The 15,311-nt window shown below is 36.3% G+C and overlaps 3 protein-coding genes across 8 annotated transcripts in view; all 3 read right to left on the bottom strand.

Moving 5' to 3' along the window:
• Positions 1-1,441: 1,441 nt before the first annotated feature.
• LOC113038884 (C-C chemokine receptor type 8-like) lies at positions 1,442-6,682 on the bottom strand. 2 transcript variants are annotated; one of them, XM_026196669.1, is made up of 3 exons: positions 6,639-6,682; positions 3,715-3,787; positions 1,442-3,104 (listed from the first exon to the last, which is right to left on the bottom strand). In XM_026196669.1, exon 3 carries the CDS (start codon positions 3,043-3,045, stop codon positions 2,209-2,211), a length of 837 nt encoding a protein of 278 aa, XP_026052454.1. In that variant the 5' UTR covers positions 3,046-3,104; positions 3,715-3,787; positions 6,639-6,682; the 3' UTR covers positions 1,442-2,208. The 2 variants fall into 2 exon arrangements, with proteins under 2 accessions (XP_026052454.1, XP_026052453.1); XM_026196668.1 differs by lacking the exon at positions 6,639-6,682 and adding an exon at positions 5,885-6,429.
• On the bottom strand, positions 3,916-5,590 carry LOC113038883 (chemokine XC receptor 1-like). The gene has a single exon (XM_026196667.1). It carries the CDS (start codon positions 5,260-5,262, stop codon positions 4,420-4,422), a length of 843 nt encoding a protein of 280 aa, XP_026052452.1. The 5' UTR covers positions 5,263-5,590; the 3' UTR covers positions 3,916-4,419.
• Positions 6,683-13,452: 6,770 nt separating the features above from the next.
• LOC113038882 (tyrosine-protein phosphatase non-receptor type 13-like) overlaps positions 13,453-15,311 on the bottom strand; it is a 64,618-nt gene continuing 62,759 nt past the window's right edge. For all 5 annotated transcript variants that reach the window (XM_026196662.1, XM_026196664.1, XM_026196665.1 and 2 more), the window contains 3 exons: positions 14,465-14,680; positions 14,150-14,212; positions 13,453-14,067 (listed from right to left, as the gene is read on the bottom strand). In XM_026196662.1, coding sequence (XP_026052447.1) covers positions 13,990-14,067; positions 14,150-14,212; positions 14,465-14,680 — 357 coding nt within the window. In that variant the 3' untranslated portion in view covers positions 13,453-13,989. The remainder of the gene's footprint in view (positions 14,068-14,149; positions 14,213-14,464; positions 14,681-15,311) is intronic.

Here is a 15,311-nt window from a genome sequence, read left to right as displayed (position 1 = left end):
ATCAAAGCAAAAGGTGGCTACTTTGAAGAACCTAGAATATGACATATTTTTAGTTGTTTCACGCTTTTTTGTTATGTATATAATTCCATATATAATTCCACATGTGTTAATTCATAGTTTTGATGCCTTCAGTGTGAATCTACAATTTCCATAATCATGAAAATAAAAAAAACTCTTTGAATGAGAAAGTGTGCCCAAACTTTTGGTCTGTACTGTAGTTTCAGGGGAAAATGTAATACGATATAATTTGTGTATTAACTTCAAGTCTCTTGTTAATGCTGGGTGCATTAACTTCTGGCTCCAAAGAGGTCAGGTCACTGTTTAATAGAAACAAATCAACAGCATTATGTAAAATATTATAAAAGATATCTTTGTGATCTGCTAAAAAAGTGCTGAGATTTGCAAAGCATCTGATTTCATCAAAAGGCTTTTTAGGTTCTGTCCCATTTTGACAGAACAGACTAAAAGGGACACATTCCTTTCAAGCGCACAATGCAAGATGTAAAATGCTGCATGATACTTAACTCTGAAAAACACACAATATCAGGTTTACACGGAATGCTCAAAATGTGTGCATTTTAGTAAAAAAATTATTAACCAGTAATAAAGTTATGGTTTTAAATCCACCAAAGGCATTGATTGCATGTGTGCAGAAGATCAGTATTTATCTTCTTTTTATTGGATTAAAGTTGCTGCTCTATATCTCCCAATTTGTGAGGGATGTCAAGGACTTGTTGAGTATACCCGAATAGTAGCTTTTAGATTAAGCACTGCGCAAAGATTTTTGTATGGAAATGGATTGAGATGGCATGAAACTGTAAACAAGTCACAGGTTTAACATATTTTTATGATTCAATTTTGCAGGCGTGGCACATTTTGAAAGTATCCAAGAGATCCTGGTGCTCTACCTGCTATGTGGATCTTTGAAGAGCCATTCTTTTATAATGATTCCCTGCTAGCCTGCGCTCAGCACTGAGAGGTGCTGATTGTACAAAGTTAGGCCATCTTTTAAATGCTGTGCATTGATCACTTTGAAATAGATGACAAAGCTAACGGACTTAAGGTTTAATACTGAAGCTGACAGAACGATTACTCATTATAAGGTATTAATGGGCCATTGATTAAGTTTTATTGGACAACTACAAACTAGAAACCACCACTCATACATCTGTAAACACACTAAAAATAAATATATGTAACTCAAGGGTTAAACCCCAAGTATGATCTAAACCTTTTATTTCACTTTAAAATAAATGTCATTTTAAAAACAGATCACAAGAAAACATGACAATTTAGTTAAGTAAACTTTTAAATTAATTACTTTAAGAGTAATTATGACCGATATAAAGTAGGAACAGTAAATATAATGCATTCACAAACATTCTTAGTACATTTTATATTTTTAGAATGTAGGAAATTATAAAATGCGTATGACAAGATATATGTTTTAATGTTTTTTAATGTGAAAGAGTAAAATATTTACACAGGAATCACAATATGAATCACATTATCGGTGCATTTCTTCTGTCTCGCATATTAAAAGTTAATTTGCATTTGATTCAGTAACTTAATCTAGTAACATATCACAACTGCTAAATGTATATTGAACATGAGAGTTTTCCTCTTTCTTTCTCTCTCCTGCTCCTGACTGCTTCAGAGCTCTGAGAACAACTGAATGATGAGGACTAATATCATCTGCATCAATGTGTGCCACATATGTCTTTATTGCGAGAGTATCGTAAGCACGTAACACATACAGGATCCATGTATACTGATCCAGGTCACAACGCAGCAGATGACTCTATATCTGAAAGGTTTGTACTTCAGAAAGGTTACATGATGAACCACTGCCAGGTAACACTCAACACAGATCAGACACTGAAACAGAGGACGACCAGTGATGCAAAGTCCTATTAAAACATTATTATCAAAACTTGAGAAACTTGCAAACCAAACTGACAGTAGAAGGACCAAACAGTTCTGAAACTGAGAGATTGACGTTAAAGAACTATTGCAACTCCTGACATAGAAGTGTATAAGAAGACCAAACAAGAGATTGATGCTGTACACTCTGATTTACAGAAATAATGGTTGTGATCAATAAGTAATATTTAGTAACTGAAGTTAAATATTACAATTGCAGATATTTGATAATCAATAATTTACTGCAATTCATTGACTTCATCTAGTAATATCACAACTGCAAATTTAATGAGGCACAAAGGAGAGTTTTCCAGTGCGGTGCAGATAAAGAAGAGGCTGAACAAAACCAGCCAGAATAAAACAAGTCACGCCAGTGAGCCAGACTGCTGGAGAAGAATCAGCAGTCACAATGATAAATAATCCTATGATTACAAATGGGAAAAATAGGATGAACATGGTCACTGTGGTTATTAGAATAAGAAAAAGTGCCCTTCTTTTTATGGGGTTGTCCACCTCTCTTTTTCTCCCTCCCTCTCCTGGTCCTGAGTGCTTCAGAGCTCTGAAAACAGCCACGAGACAAAACAACTGGATGGAAATGACAAGTGTAAGCTCCACTGTCAAGAACAGCGCATGTGCATGATGGTTTTTTGAGGCTACATTGTACATGCAGACCAAACAGGAGCCAATATTAATTATCCATGCAGCAGTGCAGCAGAAGACTCTATATCTGAGAGGTTTGTACTTCAGAAAGGTTACAGGATGAACCACTGCCAGGTAACGCTCAACACACATCAGACACTGAAACAGAGGGCGACCGGTGAATGTAAACCCTGCTAAAAACTGATCTAAAAATTCAAGACATGAAAACCACCTTGACAGTATAAAGAACAAACTATTCAGACAGATACCGATCTCACAAACAGAGAGATTGAGGTTGAAGAACTCTAATGCAACTCCACTTCTTGATCCAACGATGAGCCATATAACATAGCAGTGTGTAGGAAAACTAAACAAATTGATGCTGTACACAAAGATTTCCAGATTGACTATAAGCTCCCAGGACTGAATTTTGTAGTGTGTGGATGTTTCAGGTGTGGTGAGGTTCACTGTAGAGTTATTCATCTCCTCTGTGTTTGTCTTCTCAGCAGCTCACAAAGCATAATAGCTCATGTAACCTCAATCTATGGAAAAAGAAAAGTATAAATGATATTTAAATGGCTGCTAAATATAGTTCTGTATATTCAGTATAGTATATTTTTGAATCCTATTTCCCTTGAATGGATTTTATTCAAATTTAGCATAACATCTTAAAAGGTTAAAAAGTATTAGTATATACTGTAGCATCTTCCTTAAAAGTCAAAAAGCCAATATGAGTTATTGCTTGTCTATATTAAGTGGTAGAGAAATTAGACAATATTGCTATTAACAGCTCAGTTAACATAGCGCTGCACTGCTGAGAAAATGTGATAAACAGAGCACATAACTATAAAATCTACAAAATATGGTTCTGAACAAATAGTACAGTATTAGTTACTATACTGTATTTATTATAAAGTAGCTATACATTTAAATCAGAATTATTATTGTATATCTTATTTCTGTTGAGTGAATTTCAATTCATTTGTTTCTTATTTTCAATTAAATGAAAGAGAGCAGTTTTTATTTACTCAACAAAGCATAAAAACTTGCCCGCAATCCCTTGAACATTGTTAGATAGAAAAATGTCAGTTGCGTATTAATGGGGGTAGAAATTGAAATAGGTTTAAAGATAAGTGTTAAGAAGTCGATCACCTGAAGAGTGAATGTCCAGTCTCTCTGGGAGTACAGAAATCTCTGTGCTGTGTTTTGTAGACTGACTTCACAGCTGTAACAAGAGTATTTGTGCATGATTTCATCTGTGACACGTCACATGCATTAAGAATTAGATATGTAAATATTTAAGATACAAAAAAATAAAAATAATATATCAGCTGACCCTTATTGTCTGACACAGGCTTGGGTTGTTTTACATTACATTTTATTTAAAGGCTTTTTGCATGTATTTTCTATACATAGTCAGTTTCCAGGAAATAAAATTTGTAGGAGGAAAAATGATCACCTTTAGTCTTTAGAAAAATATCACTGAAACAAACAAGCACAGGTGGCACTCATTCAACACACGTGATATGCAAATTGTAAAACAGTGCATTTAAAAATGACAGAGGAAAATAATACTTAAACATCTGTTTTATGACAACATGTCATGTTGCTGCAATAATCTCTGTGGCACCTATTCAAATGGAAAATGTGAAACTGGGACATTGATGATGGATAAACAATCTACAAACTATAGCACCCACTATCTGACACAGACACACAGAATAAAGTTAATCTTTATGCAAAAAGAACCATCAAATGAACAACTATAAGCCAACTAATATTTTTGAGCCACTTTAAACTGAAAGACACTGAATCTATATCTACATTATCTATATTTTAAAATAACAGTTGAAAATATTATGGCAAACGGAGACAGGAGAGTTTTCCTGTACGGTGCAGATAAAGAACAGGGTTCACCAAACCAGCCACTATATAACAAATAAAAGCAATTAACCAAAGTGGATGCAAGAACTCATTTATCACAATTGTTAAGAATCCAATTATTATATACGGGCCATATATGATAGCCATGCTTACAGTAGTTACTAGAATAAGATAAAACGCTCTTCTCTTCATGTGGTTTTCCTCCCCTCTCTCTCTCGCTCTCTCTCCTGGTCCTGACTGCTTCAGAGCTATCAGAACAGCCACGAGACAAAACAACTGGATGGAGAAGAAGATGAGGAACTGCATGGACAAGATCCATATACATGCGATGTTGTTTGAGACTGTAGTAAACAAGCACCAGAAGCAGGAGCCAATAATAATAATCCAGGCAGCAGCGCAGCAGATGACTCTATATCTGAGAGGTTTGTACTTCAGAAAGGTTACAGGATGAACCACTGCCAGGTAACGCTCAACACAGATCAGACACTGAAACAGAGGGCGACCGGTGATGGAAAGTCCCAAAAAAAATAGTTTCAGTGTTGAGAGATGTAAAAACAAATATGATAATGCATATAAAAAATAGTTTAGACAGATGCCAATCTCACAAGCAGAGAGATTAAGGATGAACAACTCCGTTGCAACTCCATTTGCGGTTCGTGTGATGATGAGCCATATAATATAGGACTGTGAAGGAAGACCAAACAGGAAACCTATGCTGTACACACAAATGTTCAGACCGTCCAGTATCCCAATAGACTGAGTTGTGGAATTTGTAGATGCTTCAGGTGTGGTGAAGTTCACCATAGGGTTACTCATCTCCGCTGTGTTTGACTTCTTAATTCAGCAGCTCACAAGTTAACCTGAAGGCTATACGCTCTTAAAGCTTCCACTGTAGAACAAAAATATACCATCACAATGTATAAAACAATGAACACACTGCAGCAATTTCACAGTAATCCAGTAAAAGATTCCAGTAAAGTCAAGGCGGAAGCAAGATGGTGGAAATGATGTTTGTTTAAAACAAGAGAAAGTGAATTAAGATAAGAGACATGAATGCCATCTCGGTTTGGGATAGCTCAACTGGATGAGTGGTCTCCAGTCTGAAATACTGGAAAACTATGGGTGATAGTAATTATTCATAAACATCTGATCACTAGATGACAATACTGACCAATCAGTATTCCAAAAAAATGCCATTCAGTACATACACATGCCTGATATTTTACAACATTTCCTGTTTAAACCGACTTTAAGATTTTATTCAATAGCATTTAATCTTAGACTTCTGTAAAAGAAAAAAAAAAAGAAAGAATATCTCAATAGCTAAACCATTAATCTTTTCAATAGATGAAGAATTCAAATTATACCATTATCAGTTATTTATACTTGCTGTGGATAAATAGAAAAAAAAATCTAATAAAAAAGAAGAGTTTATCACCTGAAGAGTGAATGTCCAGTCAATCTGAATTTATATAGGCCTGATTCTCTGTGCTGTGCTTTGCAGACTGACTTTACAGCTGTCCCGAGAATATGATGTCATCTGCTACTTCACATACTGTCAAATTAGACATGTAAATATTTAAGATACAAAAAAAACTCTAGCTACTACTTATCACCTGGCCCTTTATGTCTGACTCAGCTTGGTTGTTGCACATTACATTCTATTTGAAAGCTTTTCCAATGTTCCAATGCAACTGTGAAAATGAATGGTACTCGGTACTCCTAAACCAGCACAGGTGTCACTCATTCAACACCTGGTATGCAAATTTTAAATAGTGTTAAATTATAAAACTGCTTTAAATATGACAGAAGAAAACAATACTTAAAACATATATGTTATGATAGGATGTCAAGTTTTTGCAATAACCACTGTGGCCACCATTAATATGAAAAGGAGACACTGAGTCATTGATGATGTGTTTTAGTGGAAAAACAATCTTTAACCTCTTAGCCTGCACCCCGACGGCCTCCTCCTGAAAGCCACCCAATTTGCACGTGTCAGTGTTTATGAATAGATTAAATGAAACGGGACAAATTGAATCTTGACAAACTATGAATCATTATAAAGATCTAAACCTCAAGCATCAACGAAAGATCGCTGTTTTTCAATGGAAAGCTTATAAAGACTGTATTTGCTACATTTGTGTGAGCAGTACACATACAAACATGAACATTAGAAACGCTGTACATACCAGATCCGTCGTAATAACGAGTCATAAACACATCCACAGCTTTAAATCCCGGTTTAGTTAGAAAGGTAAGGGTCCGCTGAACGACATCTCATGAAGCACGTTTAGTCCAACGAACCAATAACGTTGTAATATGGATCATAATTCCTTTGTTTACGTTCCAGTTCTTCAGCGACAGAATGTGTCTGTTATGGAATAACTCACGGTCGGAAACTGCGTCTTGATAGTAAAAAGAAAAACGGCATGGTTTTGCAGCGTACAGTGTCACAGCAGAATGAGACGATCCACCGGGAAAAAAAAGAATGAATGAAAGATAGGAGAAAGATAGTATATTAGAATTTGGCGCTCACTCCTGGGAGCTGGTGACGCGCTCTGACGCACCTGTCAGCTGATGGAGGCGGAACTTATAGCGATGGACTTTTTCTCTGTTTGTTTTATTTTCAACAGTTTGAGAGTGTTTTATGTTGTTTTATGTTTGCGAAACGATTGAATCGCGGAATCTAGTCAAAAATAGAGTTTGCTGTATAAAAAGGGGAAGTCGTGGCCTAATGGTTAGAGAGTTGGACTCCCAATCGAAGGGTTGTGAGTTCTAGTCTTGGGCCGGACGGAATTGTGGGTGGGGGTAGTGCATGAACAGCTCTCTCTCCACCTTCAATACCACGACTTAGGTGCCCTTGAGCAAGGCATCGAACCCCCAACTGCTCCCCGGGCGCCGCAGCATAAATGGCTGCCCACTGCTCCGTGTGTGTGTGTGTGTGTGTGTGTGAGCGCGCGCGCATGCATTTCGGATGTGTTAAATGCAGAGCACAAATTCTGAGTATGGGTCACCATACTTGGCTGAATGTCACTTCACTTTCATAAAGCAGAACGTCATGGGATTTGGCTATTTTTGAATGAATACATCTATATTAGCGCTGTAAAATGAATCAAAAATTGATATGGACTAGTGTATATGAATATTAAAGTTAAAAGAGACTACAATTGTTCTACGTGTCTCTGGGAATGAGTGCTCAATATGTGCATTTTGCCATTTAGATACACATGATGCTGTGTTTTCCCCCACGCCGGCCACGCCCCCAGCTATGACTAGTGCCGACTGTATCTATAAGTGGCCATCAGCACTAATTTGCATCGCAATTCATGGTAAATGCTGCATTTCTAGCAATCTCAGGATTTTCTGTAATTGGCCAACAAAGTTAGGTCTTTTTTTATTTTTCTTATAATTCTTATTTTTCTTACTCAAATTATTCTTATTGTATTTTAATGCTAAAATAAATTACTTATATGATGTCTAAATTTCTGTCTAGAGTTTTATAATTGAAAAAATCTATGCAGTGTTATGTTTACTGACTAAATAGTTTGTAGAAGCCTTCAATATATTGGGAAATATATTTTCTTATTTTTTTGGGGGGGGGGGGGGGTTGTAGACGTAGTCTCATAAAAATATTTGCAGGAGTCTCATTTTTCATGATATCTTATTCAGATTTGAAATAGAAACTCGTGAGACATGTGGCTTTCAACCCATTGCTTTTCTAGATTGCTCCAGGACTCATTTCATGTATTTTTTTATCATATAAAAATTTTTTTAAGTGTGGTAAAAAAAAAAAAAATTCAAGTGTCTATAACTTTTAATATTTTTGAGCATTATCAAATCTGGTTGATAAAAAGTAAAGTGTCTTCTTTCCAAAGACACCAAAAATTATGTTTGCAACACACTGAGGTAGGAAACTGTTAAAATTATAAGTTAAGTATAGGACTTTCAGCTGTGAGTCCCATAATGGGGGGGGGGGGGTACTGTTTTGTTATATGCATGTGTTGTGATGATTTGCAGCACGTTTCGTTGTATGCATGTGTTGTGAAGGATTTGCAGCGCGTTTCGTTGTATGCATGTGTTGTGAAGGATTTTTTTATTTTCAACAGTTTTTATATATGTGAGAGTGTTTTATGTTGTTTTATGTTTGCGAAACGATTGAATCGCGGAATCTAGTCAAAAATAGAGTTTGCTGTATAAAAAGGGGAAGTCGTGGCCTAATGGTTAGAGGGTTGGACTCCCAATCGAAGGGTTGTGAGTTCTAGTCTTCGTTGTATGCATGTGTTGTGAAGGATTTGCAGCGCGTTTCGTTGTATGCATGTGTTGTGAAGGATTTGCAGCGCGTTTCGTTGTATGCATGTGTTGTGAAGGATTTGCAGCGCGTTTCGTTGTATGCATGTGTTGTGAAGGATTTGCAGCGCGTTTCGTTGTATGCATGTTGTGAGGATTTGCAGCGCGTTTCGTTGTATGCATGTGTTGTGAGGATTTGCAGCGCGTTTCATTGTATGCATGTGTTGTGAGGATTTGCAGCGCGTTTCGTTGTATGCATGTGTTGTGAGGATTTGCAGCGCGTTTCGTTGTATGCATGTGTTGTGAAGATTTGCAGCGCGTTTCGTTGTATGCATGTGTTGTGAGGATTTCCAGCGCGTTTCGTTGTATGCATGTGTTGTGAGGATTTGCAGCGCGTTTCGTTGTATGCATGTGTTGTGAGGATTTGCAGCGCGTTTCGTTGTATGCATGTGTTGTGAGGATTTGCAGCACGTTTCTTTGTATGCATGTGTTGTGAGGATTTGCAGCGCGTTTCGTTGTATGCATGTGTTGTGAGGATTTGCAGCGCGTTTCGTTGTATGCATGTGTTGTGAGGATTTGCAGCACGTTTCTTTGTATGCATGTGTTGTGAGGATTTGCAGCGCGTTTCGTTGTATGCATGTGTTGTGAGGATTTGCAGCGCGTTTCTTTGTATGCATGTGTTGTGAGGATTTGCAGCGCGTTTCGTTGTATGCATGTGTTGTGAAGATTTGCAGCGCGTTTCGTTGTATGCATGTGTTGTGAGGATTTGCAGCGCGTTTCTTTGTATGCATGTGTTGTGAGGATTTGCAGCACTTGTGTTGTCAAAATAATGAAGATATATATTTTTTATAAAAGTTTTTTCAATTTGCATGTGTTTTCTTAAATTGCAGCGCTATCTCGGCCACTGTAGTAACTCCCTCAACAGTGTTTGGTTGTCTCACTTCGAGGAATGAGTGAACTAATTAATTTTCACTGCTTGAATTTGCAGTATTTTTCCCATAAGAGCGGCCGCGGCCATTTGTACATTTAATGTGTCTGGCTTCCAGTCCTCTTCCAGTTACTGTATATATATCTGTTCAAAACAGCTCATTTATATATATATATATATATATATATATATATATATATATATATATATATATATGTATGTGTGTATATATATATATATATATATATATATATATATATATATATATATATATGTGTGTATGGAAAGAAACTTAAATGTAACACACATGCTAACAATTGTTAGCTTGGTAATTTACTAAATATTGACTTGAAATATAGATAAAAGCTCCATTAGAGATTTATATTGTGTGTTTTGTTGGAGACAAACAGGATAAAAGAAGATGGACATTTTTAAATGCTATGGTTAATCAAATCCTGTGTCTGCTGTGACACATTTAAAAAAACTCCTGCAGAACTTTTACAAAGTTGCCTGAAAAATCTAAAATAGAAACTGGTGACACAAATGACTTTATGATACATGATAAATACTTTTTTTTTTTTTTTTTAAACACACGAATCATTGCTAATACATAAACTAAATTGGTGTGTGGCACAGATTTTTTTAATATTATCACACTTTCCATCAACTTAGGGGAGGTTTATTTTTATGCACATTTTTATAGACACAAATACAATATTTTCACAATGTGTAAAGCAGGAAAATATATCTGATCTTAGATATCTAGCTCAAGAACAGCTTATTTTTTATTTTTCAATTATTAAGCACAAAAAGAACCATAAAACCACAAAATTTGCTGATGGGAACATGCTGACAAGATTTTAATTGTTTTCAATAGTGAGATGTGTTATGGTGGTTTGAAGAAAGGCAGTTTCCCAACTCGCCAGAGATAAATAAGAGCAGGTACGAAACTACCCAGCACAAAACAATACAAGCTAAAGGAGCTCACTTCGTCAACTTCTTTTTGGAGCAGAATATAGAGAAATCTTGAGATAGTAAAAGGAACAGCTATGATTAGCGTAGTCAGAGTCAATATTACAATGATCTTAAATGCCCTTCTCTTTACTGGATTTTCCTCTTCTCTCTCTCTCGCTCTCTCTCCTGGTCCTGACTGCTTCAGAGCTCTGAGAACAGCCACAAGACAAAACAACTGGATGGAGACGAAGAGGAGGAACTGCAGGAATGAAATCCACATAAAAAGTTTTGCTGATGATGCTAAAATGAACAAGCAGAAAAAACAGAATCCAAGACCTATTGTCCAGATCACAGTGCAGCAGATGACTCTGTATCTGAGAGGTTTGTACTTCAGAAAGGTTACAGGATGAACCACTGCCAGATAACGCTCAACACAGATCAGACACTGAAACAGAGGACGGGTAGTGATGATATTTCCTGTTAAAAACCTCAGTACAATCAAGAGCACCGACTCGCGTAGACTTTGTATGACCAAATGAATCAAATAAAGCAAAGTGAACACAGAGAAAATGATCTCACAAACAGAGATATTGAGGTTGAAGAACTCTGATTCAACTCCGTTTCCCGTTCCTGTGATGATGAGCCATATAACATAGCAGTGCGTAGGAAGGCCGAACAGAAAACTGAAGGTCAACACACAAACCGTGAGAGCGGCCATTGGTGCGTTTCCAGATGCTGTGAGGTTCGTTGATGGGAACACCGCACATGTCAGATCCTCAGAAGAGCAGTTCATGGCTGGACTTCTCTCTAAACACAAAGTCTTTTAATTAGTTCCTGTGTAGAAATGTTCGTTAATATGTATTTTTCACACACAGTCGCACAGATAGAGAGATTTATAGATTTTTGTGCAGTCTGTTCAATCCCAAATAATGGTAACAAGCCTAGAAACTGTTAAATGAAAATGATCTCTGATATGACAAGAAAAAATGGGTCCATACTCTGTTAGATTTGTAATATGTAATATGACTGAAAACAAATCAATTGAACACGGCATTTGTTTCACAATTTAAGAGTTTACTGTAAAATTTAAAAGCACTTCAATAAAGGCATTTTAAGAGGATCTTATTACCTTGAAAAGCCAATTTCCAACCGTTCTCCAGAAATCAGGTCACGCAGATTGTGACTTCTTACATTTTAACTTCTTAAATATGAAAAATATACATATTACTATGAAAACATCAGCTTGTGAATATTCCTGTTGGAAGCACCGTGTTGTGAAGTAGGCTACTATCTCTGTTGTACACAGATGGTCATTCATATCTCATATGTACTCAACACAGTCCTTCAGTCCTCCATGCAAATGTACAGAAACCGGTTAAAAAGTCAGATGACATTTTCTCTGTTCTTCAATACGGAACTCTGGACTTTATAATCTGCCTCTAATTCAATACACCTGCTCATCTGATTTATATAAGAATTAATTGATTTTCTTGCTTATCTGATTTATATAAGAATTTATTGATTTTCTTGTTTCTGTTGAAGCAAAAGATGATTTTTGGAACATTCTCAAATCACACTTGACAACATGATCATCTTGTTTTACACCAACAATATAGAGCAAAAGCAGACTAAGAAAATACTAAGAACAATTTTATTTTTAAATAAATAAATTAAATGTTCAAATGGAAGGGTCTACAAGTGTGCATGTGGCGTATGCATCTCTGTGCTTGCTCAACTGGGCCTTGTACATTTTAATTGCAATCACTACCTCGGGGAAAAAAACTTCTTGAATATTCTGTCTTCAGAAAACCATATACTTAGATAATAAATGGCAAATATATGACAAGTGTCTATATAAACATAAAAGTTCAATCATCCTCTAAATTGATTTCAGGATAAATCAGTACACCTGTTTCATAGTCAAAACAGTGACAATTTTTTTTATAAATTATATTTAAATAATGTGTTTTCCACCAGTATTAGCCCACAGGTGGATGTCTAGAGTGCAAAAATCACTTGTCACATAACACACCAGAGATGCAAATAGTATGTGTCAGAATAAACATTTGAATCCAAGAATGCACTTGGAACATTTTATTTTTAAGACATGGATCATGGTTAAAATGGATGGCGGAGAATAAAATTATTAAAAACTTCCACTTTTTTCTTCTTTTTATGTTTCTCAGAAAACGACAATGAAAATTGCACAAAGGTTATTACAGTGAATTAAAACCAGTCAAAGGGACTGTACTTCAATAGAAATAAAATGTAGAAATAAAATCAAGCAGTTGAAACAGTAGCCATTTTTCATTTTCATTTAGTTAAAAAAAAAAAAAAGCGTAAACAATAGACCATAGTTTGATCAACTTTATAGGCGATTTTCTCAATATTTAGTTTAGTAGAGGTTTTCTTTTTTCTTTTTTTGCACCCTCAGATTCCAGATTTTCAAACAGTTCCATCTTGGCCAAATACCATATCTTAACAAGCCATACATCAAAGGAAATCCTATTTATTCAGCTTTCAGATGATATAGAAATGTAGTAGTTGTTGGTTTGCTGCTGGTTGGATTGGTTAGGAGTTTCTGCAGCCTCTAATTTAAATAACTAGTATATTATACGTTTCTGAGGAAAACAAATGGAAGGAGAAAATCCAAGCAATTGTATCCTAATCATAACAATTGACAACTGTACATGCTGATGCTTAACAGTCAAAAACAAACAAAAAAAGTTAATAGGCAATGTCTGTTAAACCTAGGAAACCAGAGTGCATCCAAATAAATCAATTAACTGACATAAAAAAAAAAAACTCACTAACAGTAATGTCCAAAACCACAATGATTAGGGAAAGCTTTAAAGGCATAATATTCTTTTATTTACAAATTGCAAATTGTCCAGAATGTAACAGCTTTAAAACATATCAACAGATTTCATGAGATAAATATCACACTAAATATAACACTTTAAATTTAGCTTTAATTTCTAAAAGATTTACAAAGCAAATACTGTCTCGTATTCTGTCAAGGCAACATTTCCAGCATCATTTCATTTCAAATGCACAAGAATGATTATGTACCACAAAAAAATATGAATTCATTTCTTATTTGATCCGTAATCTTTAAGGAATCTATAAAAACGGTTCTTTACCAAAAAACGATAAATTATAAAATATATGTTTTTAAAGAAGTAGCAGCCAATGGTCAAGAATGTAAGCCATAAGAATACACAAAATTCTGCAAGGATTGTACGCGTCACTGACGTCCAAAACGTCTTAAGCCAAATGTGTTCTGACGAGGTCAAAGGCCCTGATCGGATAATGTAGAAACTGCTTCTGACGTGGGGATGACTGGAGCCTGTCAGGAGAGCAGAAAGGCTTTATCCTGAGAGTTTCTCTTCCGCCTGCAGACATCTCAGCACATACAAGATGACCTGGTAGCAGAAAATGTATTGTTCCTGGAGAAGAAAAACAGCAAATGTTACACACACAAAAACTGCAGAATTCATTTAAAAGCATCATTCAATATGAAGTGGTCACCTCTGTCTGCACCATGCCCTGCCTCTGGAGTCTCATAGTCCGCACCACATCTGATATATCAAACTAAGTGGAGAACATATGACTGTTACATATAACTTCCACAATCGCATTAGCTAATAATGTATGTGTTATATCATATATATCATCATTTTTAAGCAAGTGTCATATATACGTTTATTCTTTGAACAGTTTTATATTTGTAATGTTTTGTTAACTGTTCAAAGGATAAACTTATATATGACACTTCAATCTGCATCTTTGCATGAAACATTACAAATAAAAAATTCAAGTTAACGTTTCAAAGTATGAACTTACATCTGCATCTTTGCTGATGAGGCCAAGAACCACATCTATGCAGATCAGCGTCCCCGATCGGCCAATCCCTGCACTGCAGTGGGTGATGATGGGCCCTGATTGGTGGATGTGTCTCATGTAGGAAATGAATGTCAGGAGCTGTTCTGGTTGAGTCGGGGTTCCATGATCAGGCCAGCCTGTGTAGTTCAGATGAGTGACTCTCTGGATCTCATTAGTCTGCAGGAGGAAGATGTTCATGCAGATTTAAACATCTCTGCGTGAAAGCGTATTGATAAAGATATTACCATATTTTCCAGAGTATAAATCACACTTTTTTCATAGTTTGGCTCGTCCTTCGACTTATAGTCAGGTGCGATTTATTTATCAAAATTAATTTGACATGAACCAAGAGAAAACATTACCATCTGTAGCCACGAGAGGGCGCTCTATGCTGCTCAGTTCTCCTGTAGTCTAGAGCTGAAGATCTTTGCCCGAACCCGACGGGACCCGACGGGTTCGGTCGGGTTCGTTCTTAATTTATATCATCTTATGCGGGCTCGGGCCGGGCTCGGGCTTGCGCTCCGGTTTGCGAGGTAAACGAGCGGTCATGTGATGTGTTTCGATTAGCGCGAGAAAGATGCGAAAATGAATGCTGAGCAGGTGTAACGGAGGCTTGCCTCTGGTGATTACGTTTTGGTTGCACCAGCAGGAACCAGCAACTAAAGCAAACTCTGAGCAAGGTGTGGAAAAGTTTTGACCATGTCTATAATGAGAATAATGAGTGAATAATGACGCACCATCAGTGAGCGCAGGAACGCGCTGAAGACATCTACAGTGGATTCAATCATTTTCCTCCACAAAAACATGT

This window comes from Carassius auratus, chromosome 21, assembly GCF_003368295.1.
Source record: "Carassius auratus strain Wakin chromosome 21, ASM336829v1, whole genome shotgun sequence".
Lineage (NCBI taxonomy): Eukaryota > Metazoa > Chordata > Actinopteri > Cypriniformes > Cyprinidae > Carassius > Carassius auratus.
The sequence above is the reverse complement of the archived record's forward strand: the minus strand, read 5'-3'. Positions and strand labels throughout refer to the sequence as shown.

Excerpts from the sequence above, each read along its gene's own strand:
- LOC113038883 (XM_026196667.1), bottom strand. The coding sequence starts at position 5,262 with ATGAGTAACCCTATGGTGAACTTCACCACACCTGAAGCATCTACAAAT.
- LOC113038884 (XM_026196669.1), bottom strand. The coding sequence starts at position 3,045 with ATGAATAACTCTACAGTGAACCTCACCACACCTGAAACATCCACACAC.